This window comes from Lipophrys pholis, assembly GCF_963383615.2.
Source record: "Lipophrys pholis genome assembly, chromosome: 3".
NCBI lineage: Eukaryota > Metazoa > Chordata > Actinopteri > Blenniiformes > Blenniidae > Lipophrys > Lipophrys pholis.
The window spans coordinates 3647503-3671731 of NC_137627.1; the positions used below are offsets into that span (position 1 = coordinate 3647503).

The window sequence follows — 24229 nt, forward strand, 5'->3', positions numbered from 1 at the left end:
TCGGCAGTTTCTTCAAAGTCGCAGTAAAAACTCTGCGTTCGTGAGAGAAAACAGAAATAATTTCTTTACGAACAGCTTTGCCAGTTCAAACTGCCTGCAAAGCATTTTGTAGGAACTGTCACATGCGCTGAGCGTTGTCATCTCCAAAGGTTGACCTTTTTTCTCTCCATCGTGTTGTTGGTGATAATCAAGGTGGTAACGGTGGCGACGCTGAGGAGTGTTACCACAATGGTGACCATAGTGAGAGTGACGTTGGAGGGCAATGGCGGCGGAGAAAGTGACGAAGATGAAGAAGCAGCAGGTGGCGTTGATATGATTTTGGTGATGGTGAACATTGATTGAAATGTTTATTTTTTCGAATAAATTTTTTTTAAAATTCTTTTATTCATTTTGTTTATTTTATTTTTGTCAAAATATTGATTGAAATGTTTATTTCGAATAAGGTACAAAAACAATAAGAAAAAAAAGAAAAGAAAATTAACAACAAAGTTTTCCTCTCAAATAAATAAATAAATGAATAACAGTAATAATAATATAAAATAAATCAAGAAAAACATGGTCAGATGAGTGTTCGAAAAGGAGTGAGAAGAAGTAAAAACTTATTTACTCTCACCCCTTGTCACAAGTAAATAATATAATTACTTCCTTCCATCTCTTACACACACACACACACACACACACACACACACACACACACACACACACACACACACACACACACACACACACACACACACACACACACACACACACACACACACACACACACACACACACACACACACACACACGTGTCCTGTGCAGTACATATAATATATATACATACACGTCCATTCATACATATCTACAGACAGACATAACAGTGAACATCCCAATGCGAATGGTGTTTTTAAAAAAAATAAATGAACGTCACCTTTGTTCTCTTCATTATTGTTCCAGGTTCGTGTGTAAATGAAAAGCCGTCACGTCGCTGTGGGTTCATGCTGTTTCTGTGTCTTTTCTTCTGCAGATCTGAGCTCAAGAATCTGATTCCAGCTGTAAATTCAGCTGCAGGGGGCAAAATATCTCACTGAAATTCACATGCAAATCTCAGAGTAAACAGCAGCATACGTAACGGTGTCGGGAAAAAATCTCCAAGTGGAACTCTGAAGAGAAATTTAGAACTGCAGAGAGATTTAGTGAAGTGTGTCAATATGTATGGATGTACGTAATCCCCACTGGAAACTCTTCCCTCTGAGTGTGTGCAGCTTCTCTTTGATGCCGTGCAGGAAACAGTAGAAGGCTTCTAATCTCGTCTGTGCTTTAAGTCGCCTCGTGAACACTTTCTTCGATTTTTCTGTTTTATTGTATGAATCTATAATAGACTGACGGTCTCTGGCTCGAGGGTCTTGAATACAACAGCAATTATTACTTTAAATTTAAGTCCGTTCTGGATACAAACCTCGTCTGGTTTGATTCATATTTGTTCATGATCCAGTGCAGATGTGTTGATCTGGTTCTTCCTCTTTAGTTCCAGGTGAAACTTAAAACTTTTTTTTTTTTAAAAGACTCAAGCTCGTCTTTGAAGCCACTGAATCCTCGAGGGGAAAGAAAAATCGACAAGGCTTTAAGCGAATCCTTCACTTCTTTTCAGCAAATGACCAAAAAGTCAAAACACAATGCAAATCACAGGTTTTCCACTGTCTCGTTTCCAGGTTCCAGGTCCCGTTGCACAGCTTCAATCTTTTAGACAGTCTGTATTTAAGGGTGGATTTGGCCAGACCGGTGACATAGTACCATAACAACCTTTAAATTTAAAGAAGTGCTGAAAATATTGGATTAATTTAGATTAAGTAAGATTAAATATCATTAATTTCTCATTTCAAGCACATTTCACTTTGCATGAGCAGACTGAAGATAGGAAGGAATATAAGTATGCACATAACGTGTTTATTAAACACTTTTAACTGTTCATGTTAAAAAAAAACCTTCTCTCTCCTTCAAAACAAACATTTATCCACGTCAATGTGTTCCCGTTACTTCTTCAGCCAGTTGCCATCGTCTGAGAGGAGACGCTCCAGTTTAACAGAGACCAAGACGCTCGCTCACAAACTTTCTTTTATCACTAAAACTGTTCAGGGGAAAGTATTTCTGAAAACATTTTAGTTGCTGAATCTGTCCTTGTTTACACGACAGTGAATACTAGTAATAGTATCCGCAAAACTTTCTTCACTTGTTGGGGGTCCATTTACACCGGTGCTCAGATCCACAGTATCAGGGAAGTTTTTCTATCCCGGCTCCCAAGGTGGAAAGATTCTTTCATGGTCACTAATCCCTCCTGCAGACTGCCAGAGGCAATGAGCGCTCTTACTGCGCTTGCGCATATGTATCCCCCCTCCCTCCTGCTCATCCACGTGTAAACAAACATGGCGGACCGTAGTAATATGACTCACGGTCTGTAGTCTAGTTTTATCGTCTATATCAGTAGTTATATGAGACTCACCCCTGATAGCGTCCAATTCCTCATCAGTCCATATGAATGTCGAGTTATCTCAATTTTGTTCACGTTTATAGCATTTTGTTGTCTGCACACATCTGTGTAGTTTCATTATAAAATCAAGCAACAGCGCCCTCCCGTGGTCCGGCATACTAACTACATCGTTGTCAGTGTGTCCGCTGCTGCAGAGTAAACACACTCCTTTTTTTTTTTAAACGTTGTCGTGTAAACGGGCCCTAGTTTTTATTAAAGTTTCGACAGTTCGACATTATCAAGGACAGCTCCCACCCTGGCTCCGACCTGTTTGACCTGCAGTCCTCAGGAAGGCGCTACAGGGTCATGAGATCAAAAACGAACAGATTCAAAAACTGTTTTTTCCCCAAAGCCATAACCATTGTGAACTCTTGTATGCACTGACTTCACTTACAGACTACCTCATAATGTGCAATATAATTTTTATAGTTTTTATTATCATGTAAATACACTCTGTACTCCTGTAAATACACTCTGTACCCCTGTAAATACACTCTGTACTCCTGTAAATACACTCTGTATCGTTCACAGGACTGGACCGTGCACCTTACCCCCTACACCCCCCACCCTCCTTCTTGCACTATATTCTGCCCTTTTTAACTGCTGCACTGTCACTGGAGTTGTTTTTAATCTCACTGTACCTGTACATGTGACAATAAAAGGCATTCTATTCTATTCTTCTATTCTATTGCACCCTCGTGTCTCATTTGCATAGAGTTAACAAGATCACACTTTATGTAAATGAGCCGAGGGCAGGTCCTGGGCGACTTGTCCTAACAGTTTTGAAACACACCGCTCTGCAACCTGCAACACGTTCCTTCATTCTGCACTGCTGATCGGTCAGTTTGCCTTAAAATTAATTTTTGATGAGATGAATCATGATAATGGATTATTACACATTCATGTGTTATTTCTGAAAGTTCTAACTTAAACTAAATCAAATTTAAACTTAAATGTTAACATAAAGCCAATTTCAATGAAACCTGGTGATGCATTCTGGGTGTTTTCTGAAAACTCCCCCTGACAGGATGGCTCTGAGGCGAGTTTGAGAGCGACGGGGTAACTACCTTTCATGGCTGCATCATAGACCTCTCAGCTCGGGTCTCAGTGTGGTGTCGTGTCTGCTACCAAAAAGAACTTGTAAAAAAACCCAACATGGGACTTTTAAGAAGTTTTGATAATCTAAGTTTTGATTTTGTTTGAAGTGAAGCTCATCTTGCAGGTTATGCTTCGACATGATTCAGCGTGGCTGATATTCCCATTAAAAACAGCTTTGGCTTAGACAGACAGGAGGTGGACGGAGGGCGGTGGACGGACGGAGGGAGGTGGACGTCCACCGTCCAGCGCTGGAGGTTCCAGGCGATCTGATCCCGAGCCCACAGCTGCTCACACAGCCACACCGATAAACCAGCAACGTAAGCTCCGGACACGTGGAACCGGGTCAGGGATCCTGTTGTGTTTATTCAAACATTGAACAGCGAGGACGAGGGAGCAGCCTCACAGAGAGGAATCAATGGATCCTCCGTCACGTTGGAAACATGCACGCTTCAAAACAAACTGTACAACCAGAACGTCTGAGACGCATCTGAGGCACGTCTCCATTGTACAAAGATTCTCTCATTCTTATACAAAAGTACTTCTTTTTTTTTTTTTTTTTTAAATAACACTGTGTACAAATTCTCTCCGTCTACAACAGTTGATGTGTGTTGGCTTTTGTTATTTGCTGGATGAATCAGATCGGGAAACATGAAGTTCTTGAGTCGTGTGGAGATCCTCCATTCTGAGTCGCTTCGGGCTACAAATCCTGAGAACAAAAACAAACACATCCTTCCAGAGTCCCCCACCCCCACCCCACCCTTTTCCCCCCAGTTGTTTTTATATAAAAAGTTGACAGAGCTTTAAAAACCGTACAAACATTCACAGTGACGAGATGACGAATGCTGGCAAAAATACCACACGGACAGTTAGTGGAGGCGGCCACTAGGGGGCAGCGCCGCCCCACCAATCTGAGTCCAGCTTCTTCTCGCCAGGCACAGAGATGCTACTGAGCTCAGGTCAACGTCCAGTTCACGTGCTGGACTTTAAAGTCACTACGAGTTCCTGTTTGATGCTACGACGGAGGGGGAACCGGAGAGGAGGCTCAATGTTGTTTAATTGGGAAAAACAAACAAACAAACAAACAAACAAACAAAAACAAAAACATGAATTCTACATGTTGAAATATCTGCTAAATACAAAAATAGATGATTTGGAAAAAACAAACAAATTCAAACATAGAAAAATAGATATAATCAGATGATATATATGTACACAATCACTGGTCGAGGGATCCATGCTTCGTTAACAGTTATTTGTGATACAAACTTAAACTTCAACATGGGGATGTTGGAGGAGGTACATTTTCTCTGCTGAGGGTCCGGGTACACAGTGGAGGGGGTGGGGGGGTGGTGGGGGGGGGGTCCTGCAGGTCGAGGGGTCACCACACGGAGCACTTGTCCTCGGGGTTCATGGGAGAGCCTCTGGAGCAGTGGAAAACCCGGGCGAACTCATCGAACTGCGAAACGCTGCCAATCACTCTACCAGAGGAGGAAACGGGACAAAGTGGTGTAACGCAGAGCTGCTGGAGAATTAATTACTTTAATGTGCTGGATGCTTAGAGCCCGATATGACAACGACCTGAACTGTTATTGAATATAATGGAATTAAACCTGAATAACAAAAGTGCTGAGCCCGAAATGTAATAATAAACCAAAAAAAAGTAAAATATTGTAATAACTGGTCAATAAAATAAAAAGATTTAACAAGAATTTAATCTTAATGTGTTTAATGTTATACATTATTTTGTACTGATGATTGGAACATTACAGATTATAGAGGACAAATGACCCGGGCAACAGCAATCATACATAAATACCATAAACTGTATAAAGATATACATATAAACAAATAGTCCAAACTTTTAGAACTTATTATTTCGATGCTATTCAAAGTGAAACAGTTCAAGTTTAAACCACAAATGATTGACTCACTTTATGTTGTAATAAAAGTATTACAATATTAGGGGAACATTTCTTTGCCTGCCTCATAATGTAAAATTAAAAGTTTTTAAGTTTTGTTCTCAGCATCTTGTTGCGTTGTTGACCAGTTATTACATTTTGGGTTTTATTCCATCATATTTTATAACAATTCGTGTCGTTCTAATATTTTGGGTGGTTGTTTCATACTGGCCTCTAACAGGTAAAACTTTGACTCTCGTCGGACAGATAAAAACAGGGTTTATTTAATGGTAGGGATGGGTGAGGTAGTAATAAAAGTACTTCAGCAGTGGATAAAAGATAAAACAAATGTTTTTCAAGCCCCATTGACACCATGATTCAAGTGAAAACAGTGCGTTTGCATTTTGTTTCATAAAAGTTTCATGTTTCTACGGGAACACTTTGAAAACGATGCCCGTTCACACGGAAACAGCAGAAACACGGAAAACAATGTAGTTCACGTGCTGGGCCACTAGTGTGCGCTAGAAGCATTAACGAAGAAGAGAACACAAACAATGAAGTGGGACTGCTATTCCAGGCGACTCTTAACTATAAAACTACCAAGTTCCAGGAGATCATTTGAAAAAAGTTCCACTTTGGGAACTGTTTTCGAAAAATAGTGTTGTCAGTGGCGCCGAGCACCGTTGTTGTGTAAACGGACGGCAAAAATGCAAAGAAAGTTTTTTCGTTTTCATGTAATTGGGGCCTTAAACGTTGGCAAACTTTGATCAGGAGTTTACTGCGTTAAATACCGAACTACTCCTAAACTAAATGCTTAACTACTAATAACTGCACATTGAACACGGAGACATAAAACACAGTTACGTTGAGAAACGTGCTGCAGTTAAAGTAAGATAGTTGTTAAGATAGGTGTTATTTTGGTACGATAATAATAGAATCACTCGTTTTCCCAGTGAGTTCACCAGATTGATGCTTTTTAAAAATGTGAAATAATGTGGAAAAACTGGGCTGGAACATGAGTACTGTACACATAAAACTACTGCAAATGACAGTATCTATTTTTAAACTTGAAACCCAATAATACTTGTACGTTACATTTCTTAAAATAACACTTTGGATGGTTGATCAGTTAATAATGTATATCAACTTTTAGGAGCACATTCAGAGAATTTCTATTAAATGGAATTGAAGAAAGTCATATTTTTTGAGTATAAATGACTTGTGATGGTGTATTTTTTATACAAATATTCTAGAAATGTTACTTTACAAGAATTCTGTCTGCTATATAAAAAAAAAATAGAATATAAAATGATAAATTGTTAAAAAAAGAAAAACCTTCTTTCCCTACATTGGGCTAGTAACTAGTGCAAAATTTCAAACATATGCCCAAAGCCCATAAATCCAGTGAGAAATGTATAAAACTCTGACTTTTAAATCCAGAAATGAGGAAATCTGTGTGATTTCACCATTTCGTCATGAGTAAATGTTACATAAGACTATAAAGTATTGGAATATCCTGAGATAACACTGCGGGTTTTGGATTTCAATGAATTCCCCATAAAGGGTGAAAGTCTGTGTGAAGCAGTAAAAAAAAAAAAAAAAAAAAAAAAAAAAAGTAGTCGGAGTGAAACAGCACAGAAAAGTGAAAAAAGAAATAGAGTTGAAGTTTTATGGCTCCAAATTACCCAGGAACATGTATTTATGATATTTAATATAATCAAGTTTCTTCATAAATCCTTGTTGCAATCCAAATAAAAAAAAAAAATAAAAAAAAAAATAATAATAATAAACGACCAAATGGTCTATTATCAAAATTCAGAACAAACACGATTTCAAGTAGTGACACGAAAGTGAAAACAGAAAACTTTGGTTGTATTTTGGGCGTCCAGTCACGCCACAATGAGGCTCAGAGCCGCTGAAAAACGCAACTTTTTAAAAACGCTCCAACTCCCGTCTCCGTGAATACTACAGTACATGTGAACCATGGTCGTAGTAAATAGTTCTTCTGCACATGTGGACGTTGTGTCATGACTCCCGGTCCATGTTCTCCCGGGACCTGGTAGTTTTATACTCGAGAGTCTCCCGTAATAAGAAATCCAACTTGGTCGTCTGTCCATACGAGCGTCTGTGTGCTCGTCACTGTTGATCTTTATAGCGTGTTGTTCTCTGTGTGTCTTTAAACAACACAATCCACCAGTGGCCCAACATGAAAACTACATATTTCTCAGCACTTCTGCATATTCCACGGAAAAGGACATCGTTTTAAAAACGCTGCCGTGTAAACGTGAAACTTTCCGGAAACACAAAAGTGAAGACTATGTGTTTTCACTTGAAACGTTGTCATCTGAACGTGACAAATATCTCCCAAACATTGTTAAACAAGTTAAAAAAATCATTGTGTGTGTGTGTGTGTGTGTGTGTGTGTGTGTGTGTGTGTGTGTGTGTGTGTGTGTGTGTGTGTGTGTGTGTGTGTGTGTGTGTGTGTGTGTAAAAAGTACCTGTAGTGCTCTGGTGCGTGTTTGTCAGTTAGCAGCTGTAAGTAGATGGACTGAGATCTTCTCTTCATACACCAGTTCTGCAACGACAACAAATAAGAAGAGGAAACACTCAAACACTTAAATCACACTAACTCCGGACTATAAGTCACACCTATATATCTATATCTATATCTATCTATAGATAGATATAGATATATATACACTTTTTTTTTTTTTAGCTGAGCATACTTACTGTATTCCCTGGAGTAGTCAGCTAAAAAAAATTTTCAGTACAACACTGTGTATTCACTTTTTTCCATTTATTGCAGATTACTTATTTACAACCTGATAGTGGGTTAGTATTGACTATTTACCATGGTGATACTTATACTGGTTGTTATAAACTCTAATGGACGAACGAGTCGGGGAAGCACTATGAATACGTGGAGCGACTTGGACATGGAGCAAAACCACAAAACCAAGGCAACCCGATTCAACGGCTTTGAGAAACTCTTTTAGAAAGTTTACTATCATTAAGTATTTTCAAAACGTTGCCATGTAAACACAAAACATTTCTGAAACTGAAACGACGTGTTTTCACTTGAAATGCTGTGTGAACGGTGCCTTATTCACACGCCCCGTTCACACGACCACGAAAAAATGAGTCTATCTGCAAACATGGCCGACACACAGTGGTATTACACGCAGTGGTATTACACGCAGTCCGTATTCTAGTTTTATCGTCCATATCAGTAGTTTAATATTTGAGACTCACCCAACATCCGATTTGTCATCAGTCCACACGCACGTTGGGTTCTCTCCATTTTGTTCACGTGTATAGCGTATTGTTCTCTGCACACGTCTGTGTGGTTTCATTACAAAAAAAAAAAAAAAAGAAACAGCGCCCTCCTGTGGCCCGGCATACTAACTACATCGTTGTCAGTGTGTCTGCCACCTCATCTTTTTTTTTTTTTTTTTTTAACGGATTAGGTGTTGTCACACAAAACCTTGTCGTGTAAACGGGGCCTAAGACCACCACTGACATGACAACAACTATTTATATATTCAAACACATCATGATCCAGAAGATATGAGAAGAAGAATGTGCTAGCATACACGTAACGAACAATCATTAATGTTATCTTAATTAAACCGTCACACTGGTTTTAAATAGCCTTTCTGATGTTGTGGTCGTGTGTTTGGCTTGATCAAACCCTTTTTGGACATTTCACTGTATTTGGCACCAGAAAGTTTCATCAAAATCGGCTTCATGTTGAGACTGTAGTACTTTTCTGTAGTAATTGTTTGGTCTTGTGAGAATATAGTTATTTTCATCACATATACTCTGCGCTACGGCAAATAAAAACGTTAAAGGTTTATATTTAAAAGTTATTATGGGACTATTTTCATCACCTGTTTGATCAGCGCTTGAATACAAAAATCCCATTAGTGAGCCTGTTGTGCAAATTCATTAATTATGAATGAGCTGGTTAAATCACCCTGACGCTTCCATTTCACACAAAACTTTTCAAATAAACGCCGTACAGACACCATTCTCCCTTTCCGGCGGCAAGACTCTAAAAAAAAAAAAAAAAGAAAAAAAAAAAAAAGGTCTGAAACACTCCAGGTTGCATAATAAAGTGCGACTCGATTGTTACATTAGGCCGTGAATTTCAACGAAAGCGCAGGAGTTTCAACGAGGAGTCGTAAAAGAGGCGAGGAGCCGGGGCGGCGAGCCGTCATCAACACGTCTGCTCCTTCCCCGATCCCCCCCCCCCCCCCCTCCCGATAGCTAATGTGTCCTTCGGCTGCCGGGTGGATATTAAACTCCCACCCCCTCCGATCAGAGTGGCAGCCCAGGGCACTGAATATGGAAATGCGATGAAAGTCGGGAGCGTGAATTCCGCCGAGGGACGGGCCGTACCTGTGCGAAGGCGATGAAGAGCAGCTGCTCGTGAGTGTATCTGAGGCCGGGCAGGGGTCTCTCCGGGCCGTGCTCCCTCACCCACTTCTGGTATGCCTGGAAGAAACCGGGGAGGGAAGAACAACAGACGGGATTTATTAGCGTTTTCTCTAAGTTTACACAAGATCTGAAAGCAAATAGGAAGCGCAGTGAAAAGCGATCGACGTAAAGTGATCGCCGGCGCCGGCGGGGTTTTACTCTACTTTATGCTTTATTGACGCTTTTCATACTTTTGACTCGTTTGTTTGCAAACTGCATGAACCGAATTCTCCGACCATCACTGCACACGATCATACGGCTCAATATGGGTGTGAATTATGCAACGGTGAGTTGCTTTCTGAGTTCCAGGAGAAAAAAACGCTCGAACAAGGAGTTCGCGCAAGAATCAGTGTTTCTGTAGATTCTGGAGCTTTTCTGTTCGTCACTGGAACGTAAAGGAAAGAGTGACGACGTCTGAGCCCACAAAGCCTCAGGATGGAGACCCAGAGGAGGATCAGCATGGAGAAAAAAAAAAACACAGCATGAATGTAAAAGACACGTCAGGAATACAGTTGTTTTATTTTATTTCTTATTTATTTATTTCTGAACATGTGAAAAAAAAATTATAAAAAAAAAAGAAAAGAAGCGACAATCATCCAAATGAGTCGTCCATTAACGTCGTCTCTTTTGTATTTGTTTTGTAACTTTTGTATTTATGGAGCAGCTTTTATTGTGTTTTGGCTTTTGAATTTGTTTTTATGTTGGCGTGTGAATGTGTGTGTGTGAATGTGTGTGTGAATGTGTGTGAATGTGTGTGTGTGTGTGTGAATGTGTTTGTGAATGTGTGTGTGAATGTGTGTGTGAATGTGTGTGTGTGAATGTGTGTGTGAATGTGTGTGTGAATGTGCGTGTGAATGTGTGTGTGAATGTGTGTGTGTGAATGTGTGTGTGAATGTGCGTGTGAATGTGTGTGTGAATGTGTGTGTGAATGTGTGAATGTGTGTGTGTGAATGTGTGTGTGAATGTGTGTGTGAATGTGTGTGTGAATGTGTGTGTGAATGCGTGAGTGAATGTGTGTGTGAATGTGTGAATGTGTGTGTGTGAATGTGTGTGTGAATGTGTGTGTGAATGTGTGTGTGAATGTGTGTGTGAATGTGTGTGTGAATGTGTGTGTGAATGTGTGTGTGAATGCGTGAGTGAATGTGTGTGTGAATGTGTGAGTGAATGTGTGAATGCGTGAGTGAATGTGTGTGAATGTGTGAGTGAATGTGTGTGTGAATGTGTGTGTGTGAATGTGTAAATGTGTGTGTGTAAATGTGTGAATGTGTGAATGTGACTAACGATGTAAAGCGCTTTGGGAGCTGCTCAAGCAGTTGAAAACCTTTCACCATTCTGTATTTGTGTTCCGACTTTTTGTATTTGTGGTTGTTTTGAAGTCGTTTCTTCTCCACGGACGTTATGGGACGTTATGACTTTTGTACTTGTGTCATGAGTTTTCTGCATCATTGTACGCTTGATTACTTACATAGTACGACAGCTTCAGTCCTCCCATGTCTGCAATATTCTCTCCCAGTGTCAGACGGCCGTTCACCTGAACACAGATAAAAGACTTGCAGCTCAGTGACAGCTCCTCAGAGTTTAATTGTTGCTGCAATAACTTTGTACTTTTAAAAATACATATAAGTGATGTGATTTGTGACTCCAAACTCTGGATGTCTGCAGCCCACAGTTGTCGTATTATGATTCAGGACACTTCTTTTACATTTGCATCTCCTGGAATGCCTCTGTGATCTCACCATAAACCATTCTTGTCATTTTTACATTACAATAACTTCTTTTTAGGCCGTTTCCGAAATGGAAACTCGACACACAATACAGAACGTGTATCAGGAACAAAATAACAGACCGCACGCTGTGCTTTCACTGTATTTCGATGGAGTTTTTCCAGCAGGCTCTGGTAAAAGAAGGTGTTTTATAGCGTAAATGAAAGTATGTGCACAAGCAGTAATCTCCCCGTGTAACACATTTCTTATTCAGAATGGAAAAATACCCTGATTCTCTTTTACTTGCATTTCTCACTCTGTATCTTAAATACAATACCATCTCAAGGGATTGTCGTGTGTACTGTTAGTAAACTCATTGAAAACGAAATACACTTCAAAAACTTTATCATTATTTGGGTTTTCCAATTTCTGTTTTGCCGTTTATATACCTTTACTACAATGCCAAAAAGAAATGATCATTCAATACAGACTGAAGGAAGACCTCTTAATCAACAAATAATCCAAAATTTAAATAAAAATTCAAATGTGTTCACTTATTTCAGGGTGAAGCAATTTAATAGATTATCTTTTGACAAAAGCTAAAACAAAGTGGACATTTAGTAAAAAAAAAAGAGGTTGAATTTCAACATTAAGTGATTTCTTTCTATATATATCTCTTTTTTCTGTTACTACGAAAAACATTGGCCTTCTTATATTTCCACTTCCACTCCCTTCACTTACCTGAAGTTAACTCATGAGGTGATATAAACAGCTAAACTGCAAAATATAAATGTTCCTAATGCGGCCTAAGATAAAGTACAATAAACTGAGTTAAGATAAACAAAAGTGATCAAGATGACCCCAAACGAATAGATTATACTAAACTGATATACCTAACCTACGCAAAAAAAAAGAAACTACAGATAATCCAACAATATAAGGTAGAATAGCTCTAGTAATCTAAACTAATCTTAAATAAAAATATGTAAAGTAAACTATGTTGAACTCAAATAACAGCTAAACTAAGACTCCATTTACACGACAACAGTGACAGTAGCACGGGAACTACATCATTTTCAATTTCTGCCATTTCTGTGTGAATGGACGTTTTCAAAATGTTGCCGTGTGAAAACAAAACGTGAAAATGCTGCGTTTTTACTCGAAGTGTTGTCGCGTAAACGGGGCCCAATAATGTAAGAATAACTTAAGTAAAACAAACACAGCTAAACTAAGATCAAGTACGGGGAAATAAGATAAAATACCTTTGGTAAGTCCATAACCTAATATAAGGTGAGATGAATTAAGATGAAACACCAAATTAAGTCAAGTTGGACTAAATTAGCGGAACTGTTCCTTCTTGCTTCCGGTTTATTATGCAGACGTCAGATCTTCTGGTCAAACTCAAGGCAGAACAATATGGCGACGATGCTTGGAGCAACTTTTCGAAAAAGGCTCCCAAGGTGGACTTTTTTGAATACACGCCGACTTTGTCTCCATGGAAACGGGGAAAAAAAAAACCAACGTTTCACAAAGGCTGCGACTGCGATGACAGCTGTTAGAGAATAATCGTCCATTAGTTGCCGGATCGACGCCGATGTTAACACTTGTTTTTCACTAAAAGAGTGAAAAGTCGGCGGCACGTTTACAGAAGCGAGCGACTTACCTCAGTGGGAAGTTAACCGGTTTGTGTGATAAACAACAAGTCAATAGGTTTCCCATTTGCCCCGACGTGCCTCGTTGTATTATTCACGCTTGACTGACATGTTAACTCGTTCTCTACCAAGCATTTAAAGCTGCTGCTGCTACGCTGACCGGACGTCGGTATTCGACGTCTTGACGTTGACGCATCACCCCAGCACTGTGTTTTCATTGTTTCTACGGTCTCCATGCAGACAGACTCTTTTTCATAACACTGAATGAGTAAACATGAAAGAAAACAGCGAAAACAAAATGATTCCACTTGAAACGTCGCGTAAACGAGTCTAAATACATATTTTTTTACCCGGACGAAATACTCTCAGATAAATTAATGTTGCACTTCTTTAAATTACACGACTGGAAGGCAACAACTATAGAACGTTAAAAATTTTTTAAATGCAAATTAGCTCCCAAACACCAGAAAACCATCAAAACTGCATTTTAAATCCCAAACAATCAAATTTCAGGCATCGTAGTCTCAGTGTGTGTTTTTTCCCTTTAAGGTTTGAATATCTGCAATAACACAAGCTGCATAAGTGACACAGCTCTGATGAAGTGTGAACCTTCGGTGTTCATCGACACACAATCATGACAAATGGAGTGACCTTTACTAAATGAGAGCGGCTCCTTTAAGGGAAATGTTGGCCATGTGTATCGTTTTGCGCGGAAATCCTGCAAAAGACTCGCATCTTGAGCAGCATTGATCAAATCAGAGGCGATAAATCAAGCTGCGTCATATTAGAGATGGACACTGTCTCCCTGATGAACGGCTTCCAATATATGCGTGCAGAAGGTCCAGAGAGTCATACATCTATGTCGCCCTATCATAAAAGTTTTATACGCCATTAAGCGTGCGTGTGTGAGTGCAAAGCCCACCCTCTGGTTGTACACTGTGAAGTTGTCGTAAAGCTTGACGATGCATTCGGCCTTCTTCTGGAACTTCCTGTAGGAGTCCTCGGTCCACCACTGCTTGAGGTTGCCGTGGCGGTCGTACTGGCCCCCTAGGGACATGAACCATTGCATCACTGATGAGGGGCAAAAGGGCAGGGGGAGGGCGAGTGTTAGCATGGAGACAACCCAACCTGCAACTTTCCCTCACAGTCCAAAGAACTGCCCGGCATGCGTTTTTAACACGTCTCTCTAAACCACAGGTGGGGAACATGTTAGTAAATCCAGGGTTGTAGTTCGAGTCGCCGACTGAACAGTTCAACTCCCCCCCCCCCAAAAAAAAAAACGTGCATTAACAAGTAGTGGCAGCATTTGGCTCACAGACTCTTAAAGGGCAGCACTTCCGACTGGAAATCAAAGTTATAGATTGTGGCCATTTGCTGCACAGTTGTGAAACAACATTTTTCTATTAAACTCGGAAGAGAGCAAACACCGCAGACGACCCATGCCGAAGCACAACTGAACATGACCAAGGATGCGGGATGAGATGAAACGTGTGTGTGGAGGCCGTGATTCTTACCCCAGTCGTCATATCCGTGCGTGAGCTCGTGGCCAATGATGGCGCCGATTCCTCCGTAGTTCAGAGATCTGGCAACAGGACAGAGACACGGCAACCGGGGATTGAAGAAAGACATTTTCAACTTTTTTCATTTCGTGTTGCCAGTAAGACGACGCATCATACATACACACTATGTCATGTTGGAGTTTGCTCATATATGGCAAGCATTAGTTGATAAGACACTCTTTTATCATCACGAGACAAAACCGACAAAAAAGCACCAATGCGACCGAACCACCGAGCAAATGGTGACATTCTTTTTAAAGAAAACATATGAAGGTACATGTCACAAAGGAAGAGGAGAGGAAAGACTTGTGAAGCAAAATCTTTTACTACTAAAACAAGTGAAAAAAAGTTTTTCAAGTGAAAACGCATCATTTTTGTGTTTTAGTTTCTGAAAAGTTTCACGTCTACACGGAAACAAGTCGAAAGCGATGCCAGGACACTAGTGGGTGTTGTCGGTTGTTTTTGCAATGAAACGATGATGTTATAAACATTAACATTGGTACGGACAGACGACTGAGTTAGATTGATATTACAGGTGACTCTCAACACTTTTAAGTATATGAATATATAGACTCCCAGCCCATATAATTAAGAATATGGGCTGGGAGTCACGACACTCTCGAAACCACCATTGTTGTTATTCAGTTTACTGCGGCTGGGGTACGCAGCATTGTAGAAAAGTTTTGTTTCTATGTGGAAATTTATTATAACGAGATTTTATAAATGTAGACCACATGACAGCAGTGTCGATAATGATCAATGATTAAGTAAAGTTAGAGTGGCCAAATGTCATTTTTTTTTTATGTCATGTCCAGCTTTTGTTTTTACAATAAGTCTTAAGCATGTATTCAAATTGATCATATTATGGTATTTTTGCGTGCAATGTAATCCCCTCCCCCGAGGTTTCCTTGCATGAGCGGCTCCGTGAAACAGGCATCCAATGCTTCTGGTGATACGTCCCACTACATCAAAATGTGGAATAAAATGCTCAAACCATTTGCTATAAAGCCTCTAAAGAAACACTGCTTCTGTCCCCCAAAAATGTCAATGCTGCCTTTCAGAGACACTTGGAACCCCCCCCCCCCCCCCCCCCCCAACCTGCTATTGTTCACTGTTGCGATCGGTACAAATATAATTGAGAGTGCATCGTGTGCAGTGATGTGTTGGTGTGTAATAAAGGTAACGGAGCTCACGCAGATAGAAACACACTCAAGAAAACAAAAGATTGATGTAGGCTGCCCTATCCTTCTCTTTCATTGTTTATTATTCCATTAAAGAAATATGATTTTTTTCCCCCCTAAAGATTGATTCTTTTATAAAAACAAGTTATTTATATATATATATATATATATATATATATATATATATGTGTCACTCACAATCTGAAACAGAGTTCAACACACTTGCAAGTAAAACAAAGAAATGGCACGATTGGGATTTTTGTGCAATATTTGTCTTAATTTTGCAACTTTGCAAGAGTGAAACCTGACAAATACGTGTTTCAATCTTTATCTATAGAGATTTAAAAACAACCACAACTAAAAAAAAAACAAAGAGCTGTACATAACTGAACGTTATTCTAGTAAATCACACAAGAAGCTAAAAATACAATGAAGTAAATACATATTTGTTTTGTTTTAAAGCAGCTATCAAGCTGAAAGGCTGTGGGCCCTCCTGTCGATGATAACTAACCAAACTCATACTTGAACCAGGGTTTGAATCCCTTAAAAACAATCTGTCTGTCTGCCTGTCCTCTCCTTTACTCAACCAGAACGTCTCCACCTCTGAGCCTGGTTCTGCAGGTTTCTTCCTGTTAAGGGAGTTTTTCCTTTCCACTGCCTCCTCCGCTTATTACTGCTAAATTGTCGAGTTTTTCTCTGTAAACGTGTCTTGAAATGACTGTGTTGTGCGACACAAACAATTTTGCAGTGCACACGTGCATTAAACATGCTGTGAATGTACTTGATAATTCCAAAAACACAGAAAACGAGACCACGAGCAGAGAGGAGAGCATTTCTTTATGAGCAAATCCTGCAGCTGAGTTGTTGTTTATTTTCTGCATCTCTGAATTGTGTGAACTTGTCCAACTCTTGACCTCCGTGTCACGGTTTCCCAGCTGATACCCACCGCGTCTTGTATCACAGCTGCACTTTAGATTTCGTGGCTGCGATCGAGGCTTTTGTGTTTGTTGGGGACAAGAAAGCTAAAAATCTTCTCGTCTGAGCTCGGCTTTACGGACACCCGAAGTTTGGACAGTTTGCATATCCCCCCACCCCCAGAGCACTTTGGAACAAAGGAAGAAAGAAAGAAAGAAAAAGCCTTCTGACTGATTCGTGGTGTCTCATTACAGTCAGCTATTGGGCTTTCTTAGCTTTGCCCCGTTGTCCTCATTGCAAATTCTGCTCAGCCGAGCCATTTAAAAAAAAACAAGTTGCACGAGAGATCTCATTTCGGAACCATGTTGAGATTGGCATTGAGTAAGAATCAGCTTAATGCCATGTTTTTCCTTGTTCACATTGATTAGAAAACATCAAATATCCGTTTCAAAAGTGTGTCTGCAGCGCCGACGTAAATCCTATTTGATCCGCTGATGAGAAATTCCGGGTCTGACATACACCTGTCAGCCCCCACCTTCGAACAAAGGTCGCCTCACCTGTCCTTGACCCCCCCCCCCCCCCCCCCCTCCCTGCCAGCGGACTGAGGCGGCGTGTCCGCTTCACATGCAGATATAGAGAGCGATGAGAGGGCAGACCGGGGGCCTCTCCACATGGCTACGTCTGAAAATGACTTTCTGACAGCAAGTCGATACGCCGCCTCACACTGGGCGCGACTCCCTCGCTAAACTAACTGGCTGATTGAAGCTTCATTATACTCGACGTGATAGCAGAGAGAGAGAGAGAGAGACGAGTGTGTGTGTGTGTGTGTGTGAGCGAGTTTATGGGAGGTTAAGGCTACTGCAGTAATAACTTGGAGGGGTGGGGGAGGGGGGGAGGGCAGGTGCACAAAGACACACATACACACACACACACACACACCTTTTCCTACGATCATTAATTAATATTGATTAACATGCAGGTAGTGGAAGTAGTGGTGATCACCTCTAATGAAGACGTAGAAGTGTGAGCTAATGTTGGGTACACGAACTGCTGCGTCTAATTAGCTGCTATTTGTTTGTGTGTGTGTGTGTGTGTGTGTGTGTGTGTGTGTGTGTGTGTGTGTGTGTGTGTGTGTGTATTTGTGTGCAGTTGCTGCTTGGCCTGCATTGTTGGTATTGGCTCAGAATAATGCTCCATGCTGGCAGCAGGGTTGCTCCTCAGAAAATAGCTTTGGTTAACAAAAGGTATTCTGAGCGGAATAATAGCTGCTTACCGGTTCGTTCCTCTGCGCCGCAACGCTTCACTTCCCCAACACACCCGAAAAGCTACCGATTGATCGAGGAAAAACTCGCCTGAATAGCTTTGAAGCTAAGTAAGTCGTAGACGTCACGGGGATGTAATGGAGGGAGCTGGAGTGTGAAGTACTTACGGGTCTTTTTTTGCTTTTGTTGCTTTAGAAACATCAATGAGTGATGTTTGTTGGCTGCTGCAGACCCGGTTTACGTAACATTCTCAAGTTTCACGTTCACACAGCAACATTTTGAAAACGATGCCCGTTCACACGGAAACGGCTACGAACGCAGAAAATGATGTCGTCAGCAGGGTCGCCAACGAGTCGGTGCTCTGGTTTTTCTTTTATGATGAAATCACACACGTATGTGCCCAGAGAACGATCCGCAATAAACATTATAATAAACAACTATTTACTTTACAGGTTGCGTTTTCAGTAGCTCCGAGCACCGTTAGCGTGTAATCGGACGCTAAACGCAGCAAAAGTTTCCCGTTTTCACTTGAAAAACTTGTGGTGTCAATGGGGCCTTAGTGGAGGTGGGTCACGATGTTGATACTCGCAGTTGTTATCGGCTAATGTTGCAGTCGGCAGTGTTCCATTAATATAATCTCACATTTCTCAGCACTGTCAATAAATTAGAATGATTTTCTTGGTATTGGCTTCCAATAGCTGCCGTGATTAAAGGTTTCCGTTAACCACATTTCTTCAGTGACTTCAACACAGACACCTGCTTTAACTTCTCGTCACGACCTCTTTTCTGATATCTCACTGGATGTTCCTGTATGTGTCCGTAATGAAATAAATTCAATGTCTTGTCCAGTCTGATAAGGATAACAATGTCATGTTGCATTTACTGCTGAAGGACACTCAATCTGCCAGACCTTCATGACAGGAAGAAAAAAAAAAAAAAAAAACACCACTGAGATTATATCTAATATGTACAAATGAAGAATTAATTTCTGTCTGGTCCTAAAAGTATGAGCTCATTCAAAGTTATGAATATATTTCTCTGATATTGCCGCGACTGCAATTCATAAATTTTTCATCACGACAATCTTATTTGAAAGCCAGAAATGAGAACAAGTGCGAGGAATTGAATAGATGGCGAGGCGACGGCGAGGCTGTCTGCTTTCATGTGCCATCAAATTACCGGACGGGCTCAAATTTAGGGAGGCGACCTCTCAATGACACCTGTTCCATTAGCAGGACCTTGCTGGGTAATTGAGCTCTTGGTGGGTAGTTAAATTGGTTTAATCAGGTGTGGAGGGACTTGAGGGGAAGCAGAGGCTTGCCAGAGTAACGCAGCCTTTAACGACCTTTGTTGTTGCGACCGTGGAGAAGTTGCTGCCTCCCCGCAGACGGCAGCGGGGAGAGGTGGGTACGGTGGAGGGGTGGGTACTTACTGTGGAAACTCCGGGTTGTAGAGGGTGGGCTGAAGGATGCCGGCGGGAAAGACTGCAGGGAAGACAGAGAAAGATCATGAGAGACACGCACCCAGCAGGGATTAAGAACAAGAACATAAAAGCATTTGAAATGTCTTCATCTTCTGTGTGGATTGAAATATCATCCAGTGTCAACCTTTACACTGCTGCTGCAAAGAGGAAGTGACCTCTTTTGGATGCCTGCTCTTCGGTATCTGCTGATCAGATCTACACAACCTTCAGGAGGAGTTTTCAGCCATTCGTCTTCCTGTGACTTGCTCCAGCTCGTACAGACCTGGAGGATTTTTTGCTGTGAGCGACATGTCAAAGCTCAGCATCTCTTCTGGATTCCAGTGGAGATTTTAGTAGATTTACTTTTGTGTTTGGGCTTTTTGTCCTGCTGCATCCGTTAAGTTCTACTGAGCTTCAGCGGGTGAACAGGTACACTGATCAGTGGTGTCACGGCATCGCTATTGTTCCCTATAGCTTACTGTACGATATAATCGGTCTTAGCCACCTTTAATCATACTCTGTTGTAAAAACTATGTATTTTAATGAAGGGAATATTTACTTTAACCCCAACTTATGTCTTCTTTTTCATCATTATTGGCAGAAAAGAACCTGCCCTCCGGTTTCCTCATAAGTTCCACGTTGGTTTAGCACTTTGTGTCTGACTGGGGTTGTGACCTAGATCCAGAGCCGATCCCTTTTTTATGACCAACTCATACAGAACACCAAGTAATCTTGTTTCCATACATTTTCTTCCCACTGTCTGTGGAAATCGCAGTTGGCAGCATCTCCCTTCAGAGAGAAAAACAGTTTGAAGGAAATGGAAAATCCAGATGCCTTGAAGCTTCTCTCGCCAGGACATTAACATAAAATACATCCATCTATAGACCCGTCCCAAATGTAAAAGAGAACAAGGTCCACCAAACAACAGCAAATTCTTTCCCCTTCCAGAAAAGGCTGGATTCAACAATGGAGAAACCTTATAACCTCTTCCACCACTCTGTGGGAGACAGGTACTTCAACCTGTCCGTCGGTATATTCAATCTGAGATACAAAAATGGTTACGACAAGTCTCATTCCTGTGCTTGGGGAAGAACTGATTTGTTACTATAAAAAAATAAAAAAGCAGCTGTGTGGGAGCTACAGCATGTTTAACCGATTAAAACCTGGAACAATCATTCTACTTTTCCCCCTCCAGAGTTTGTGACACAAGTACGTTGAGGTTTGGTTCCTCTGTCTGACGACTGCTGCTGACCTTCTTTAAAGGGATGCACTAATACCACTTTCTTTTAAAGGACGAGAACAAGTGTGAGTACTAACCTTTAGCTCCTTGCCAATACTGAGTATATACACGAGTACTCATTAAATGCCCTAAAAGCCTAAGTCATACTCCGTACACAAACGATATGCAAAGTCGTAGCATCTACGCACTACCCTATACGTACTGTAGATGGAGAAATATCTTTGAAATGCAGGACTGAGCTCGCTGTGTGACACACACATGCTGTTAAGTTATACTTTAATCACAATTAGCATGTAGCATCGCTAGAGTCGAAGTCCAGAGACTCTTTAGCATGTAGCATGTAGCATGGCTCGGAGTAGTTTTTCCTTTTGCACTGGATTGAATGTTTTATGCTGTTTTGTTGAAGTTTCCATTTTTGAGTAATATTTACACCAGAGGGAGTAGTTAGCTATATTTCTCAGGATGAATACAAATCAAACTGAAGAAAAGGTTCAGAAGGGCACATGGATGTCAAAGGTGCTTCATCTTATTGGACAACACAAAGGTTAATACACAAGTGGACGCAGGAACCAAAAACAACAACCTTGACGGAGACCCAGGAGTGGAATAAATATAAGGATGGTGAAAGAAAGAAGTTATTTAGGTCTGAACTGAAAGCCAAGAAATATGAGGAAACACTCCGGGATGTAAGCGAACATGTTTCCTGTTCTTCATTATCGGACGCATGCAGAGAATTTACCCACGGCGAGACTCAAAAACAGAAAAAGCCAACTGCTTATTAAATAAAGGCTCTACGTCCTTCTTGACTGAGGAATCAACAATGAGCTTCAATCAGAACGACTTAGAGGGAAAAGTACCACTCGTGCACCGTGTCCTGTCAAACCATGGCAATTTCATTTGCCATGGGAACTGACACATGTATTGACGATTTCGATGTTGACAGAAGCAGCTGCATGAATGAAGAGGGATATAAAGGAGCACTACTTATAATCAGTTTGAGCTAGTCACGTTAAAAAAAAAACCTCTTGGGATGTTTATTTGCTCAAAAGAATGAAGATTGTCATTGTAAGTGAAAAGTTGAACAGCTTGTCGAGATGAAATCAAAGAAAACGGCCAATTTACAAATGACAGTTTCGCCTCTTCCGCGACCAGGAACTCAGAAAGTGGCGGGAATTTGTCAGTCGCAAACCTCCACGAAGATCTGCCCAGGGAAAATTTGGATTCTGACATCTGTCACATGCGGTGCTCACTTTATTTAGGCCCCGTTTACACAACAACGTTTCAGAGGAACTTCCACAAAAACTGCAGAAGTGCTGAAAACAATGTAGTGAGTTACTTTTCAGTGGCTTCGAGCAGCATTGTTGTGAAAAAAGCAACCAACGTTTTCTGTTTTCACTTGGATTCGTTGCTGTGTAAACGGGGCCAAAGTCCATATGGGAACACTAGATAATACAAAACATGACAACAAGGCAAACCCAAACCATTTTGAACCATGTAGCACACTGATCCCCGACTCTGTGAGCCCCGTGATGGTACAATAACACTTAAAATACCATGATTTTTCAGACTTCCTCTAAGTCCCAGCTCTAAGTCAAATGACTCTATTTACAAATGAAAGGACATTACCTGAGGATCAGCAGGGGAGTGAAAATGAGAATCTGACTTGCGCATTGGAATTTTTCACACCTTGGATGTTTTGGAGTGTTTGGGGATGGGCAAAGCTCAGAGCTTCTTTTAGCACACTCAATAAATCTCAGCAATAAATTGTAGAATATTTGCGTGTGTGATAACCTATTATGTGTCCCAGGAATAACTACAGTCTGAGGTCTAAAGACTTGTTTTTACACACAGTTCCGACCATCCATTATAAACTGGGCAAAAAAGCCTTTATGTATTCTGCTCCATGTTTATAGAATGCTGTACAGAAAAAAATTAAAAACTCACAGTTTGTCATGCTGGGCGAGTTTAGGGCCGTTTTACAGCACATGTAAACACAAACCTAACCTTGTTCTTGTTTTAGCTAACTTATATTTAAGTATTTGGTGGCTTTTATAGTTTTGTCTTTCTCTGCGACTGTACTTTTTATTGTTTCCATCTATTTGTCTTTTGTGCAATTTATTTGTTTTAAGAATATTTTTGTATTTAGAATTAATATAAGACACAGCTCTGTTTCTGTTAATGTGACTTCCGATAGGATGTGTTTTCAGATCAATGAAATGGTGACAAAGTCGCATGTAAGTGATTTCTGCTTTAAGTTAGTGAGTAACCGTCACAGATATATTCAATATTGGACATATTCTGACAGTTAATTTTCGTATCAGATTCCAAGCAACAAGAAAAAGAAGAAAAATCCAGTTGTGTAGAAAGAAAAAACCCAACGACTTTGTATTAAACCGGTCGTCTCCATGCAGAACATGTTCCCGCACATGGAATTAAGTAACTTGGAGGGATTAAGGTAGTTCCATGTGTGTAACTTTAATTTGACGAAACACAAAAGAGAGAATGGAAACGAACGCATCGGAGAAAGGAGAAAAGCCGAGCGCTGAAGGAGCCCAGTGAAATAAGAGAGAGAAATAATAAATTGTCTGTGTGGGAGAAAAGAAAGGATCCAGGGGGCCCTGATGACTGTGTTTGTCTGACTCCTTCTGTCCTCCAGCATCAGCTCGCCAGCGCACCATTGATTTTTCTGTGAGAGATTTAATCCAGCAGGCAGGCAGGCACCGACAGCGGGCCGATCTCCAGAGAAGATGAGGAGGAGGAGGGGGGTGGGGGGGTGGGGGGGGGGATCGCAAGGCTGGATTTGTTAAAACCCGGGAAGGTGTTACTGCTTGTTGTTCCTCTAGGGAGGTATTAAGTATGTGAGGTGGAGATCGAAGTAGAAAGTGAGTGATGAGAGGGAATATGATATGAGGAGCTGGACGCTTACTTTTTTTCACCCTCTCTCCCCAGCTTTTTTTTTTTTTTTTTTTTTCCTTCCTCGTGGCCATCCGTGTGTGAATTGTCGAAAACCGACTGTCAGCAACACGGCGTAACTGTGCGTAGCTAACAGGCAGACCGTGTTGTGCAGCGGAGTGGAAGTAAAAAGGAGGCTGAGAGAAACACACACATCCATATCAGTTTTACCAATAAAGAGTCACGTACTCACCCATTTGGTTCTTGTTAGGGAGGTAGTAGGCATTAAGGGCCTGAGGCGGGAGAAGCCACCTGAGGAGAGAGACGGGATCACACAAACAGGGTTTACAGATGGATGCTTCAGACTCACACACACACA

The 24229-nt window shown here is 40.9% G+C and overlaps 1 protein-coding gene across 4 annotated transcripts in view; it reads right to left on the reverse strand.

The window, feature by feature from the left end:
- Positions 1 to 3951: 3951 nt before the first annotated feature.
- The window catches only part of ecel1 (endothelin converting enzyme-like 1), a gene marked incomplete at its 5' end in the record, with an annotated part of 58850 nt that continues 38572 nt past the window's right edge, over positions 3952 to 24229 (reverse strand). For 3 of the 4 annotated variants that reach the window (XM_080459040.1, XM_080459042.1, XM_080459041.1), the window contains 8 exons: positions 3952 to 5085; positions 8004 to 8080; positions 9907 to 10002; positions 11450 to 11515; positions 14262 to 14386; positions 14854 to 14921; positions 19689 to 19740; positions 24104 to 24162. In XM_080459040.1, the coding sequence (XP_080315166.1) occupies positions 4986 to 5085; positions 8004 to 8080; positions 9907 to 10002; positions 11450 to 11515; positions 14262 to 14386; positions 14854 to 14921; positions 19689 to 19740; positions 24104 to 24162 (643 nt within the window). In that variant the 3' untranslated portion in view covers positions 3952 to 4985. Of the gene's footprint in view, positions 5086 to 8003; positions 8081 to 9906; positions 10003 to 11449; positions 11516 to 14261; positions 14411 to 14853; positions 14922 to 19688; positions 19741 to 24103; positions 24163 to 24229 lie in introns of all 4 variants that reach the window. The other variant, XM_080459039.1, reaches the window with a different exon arrangement.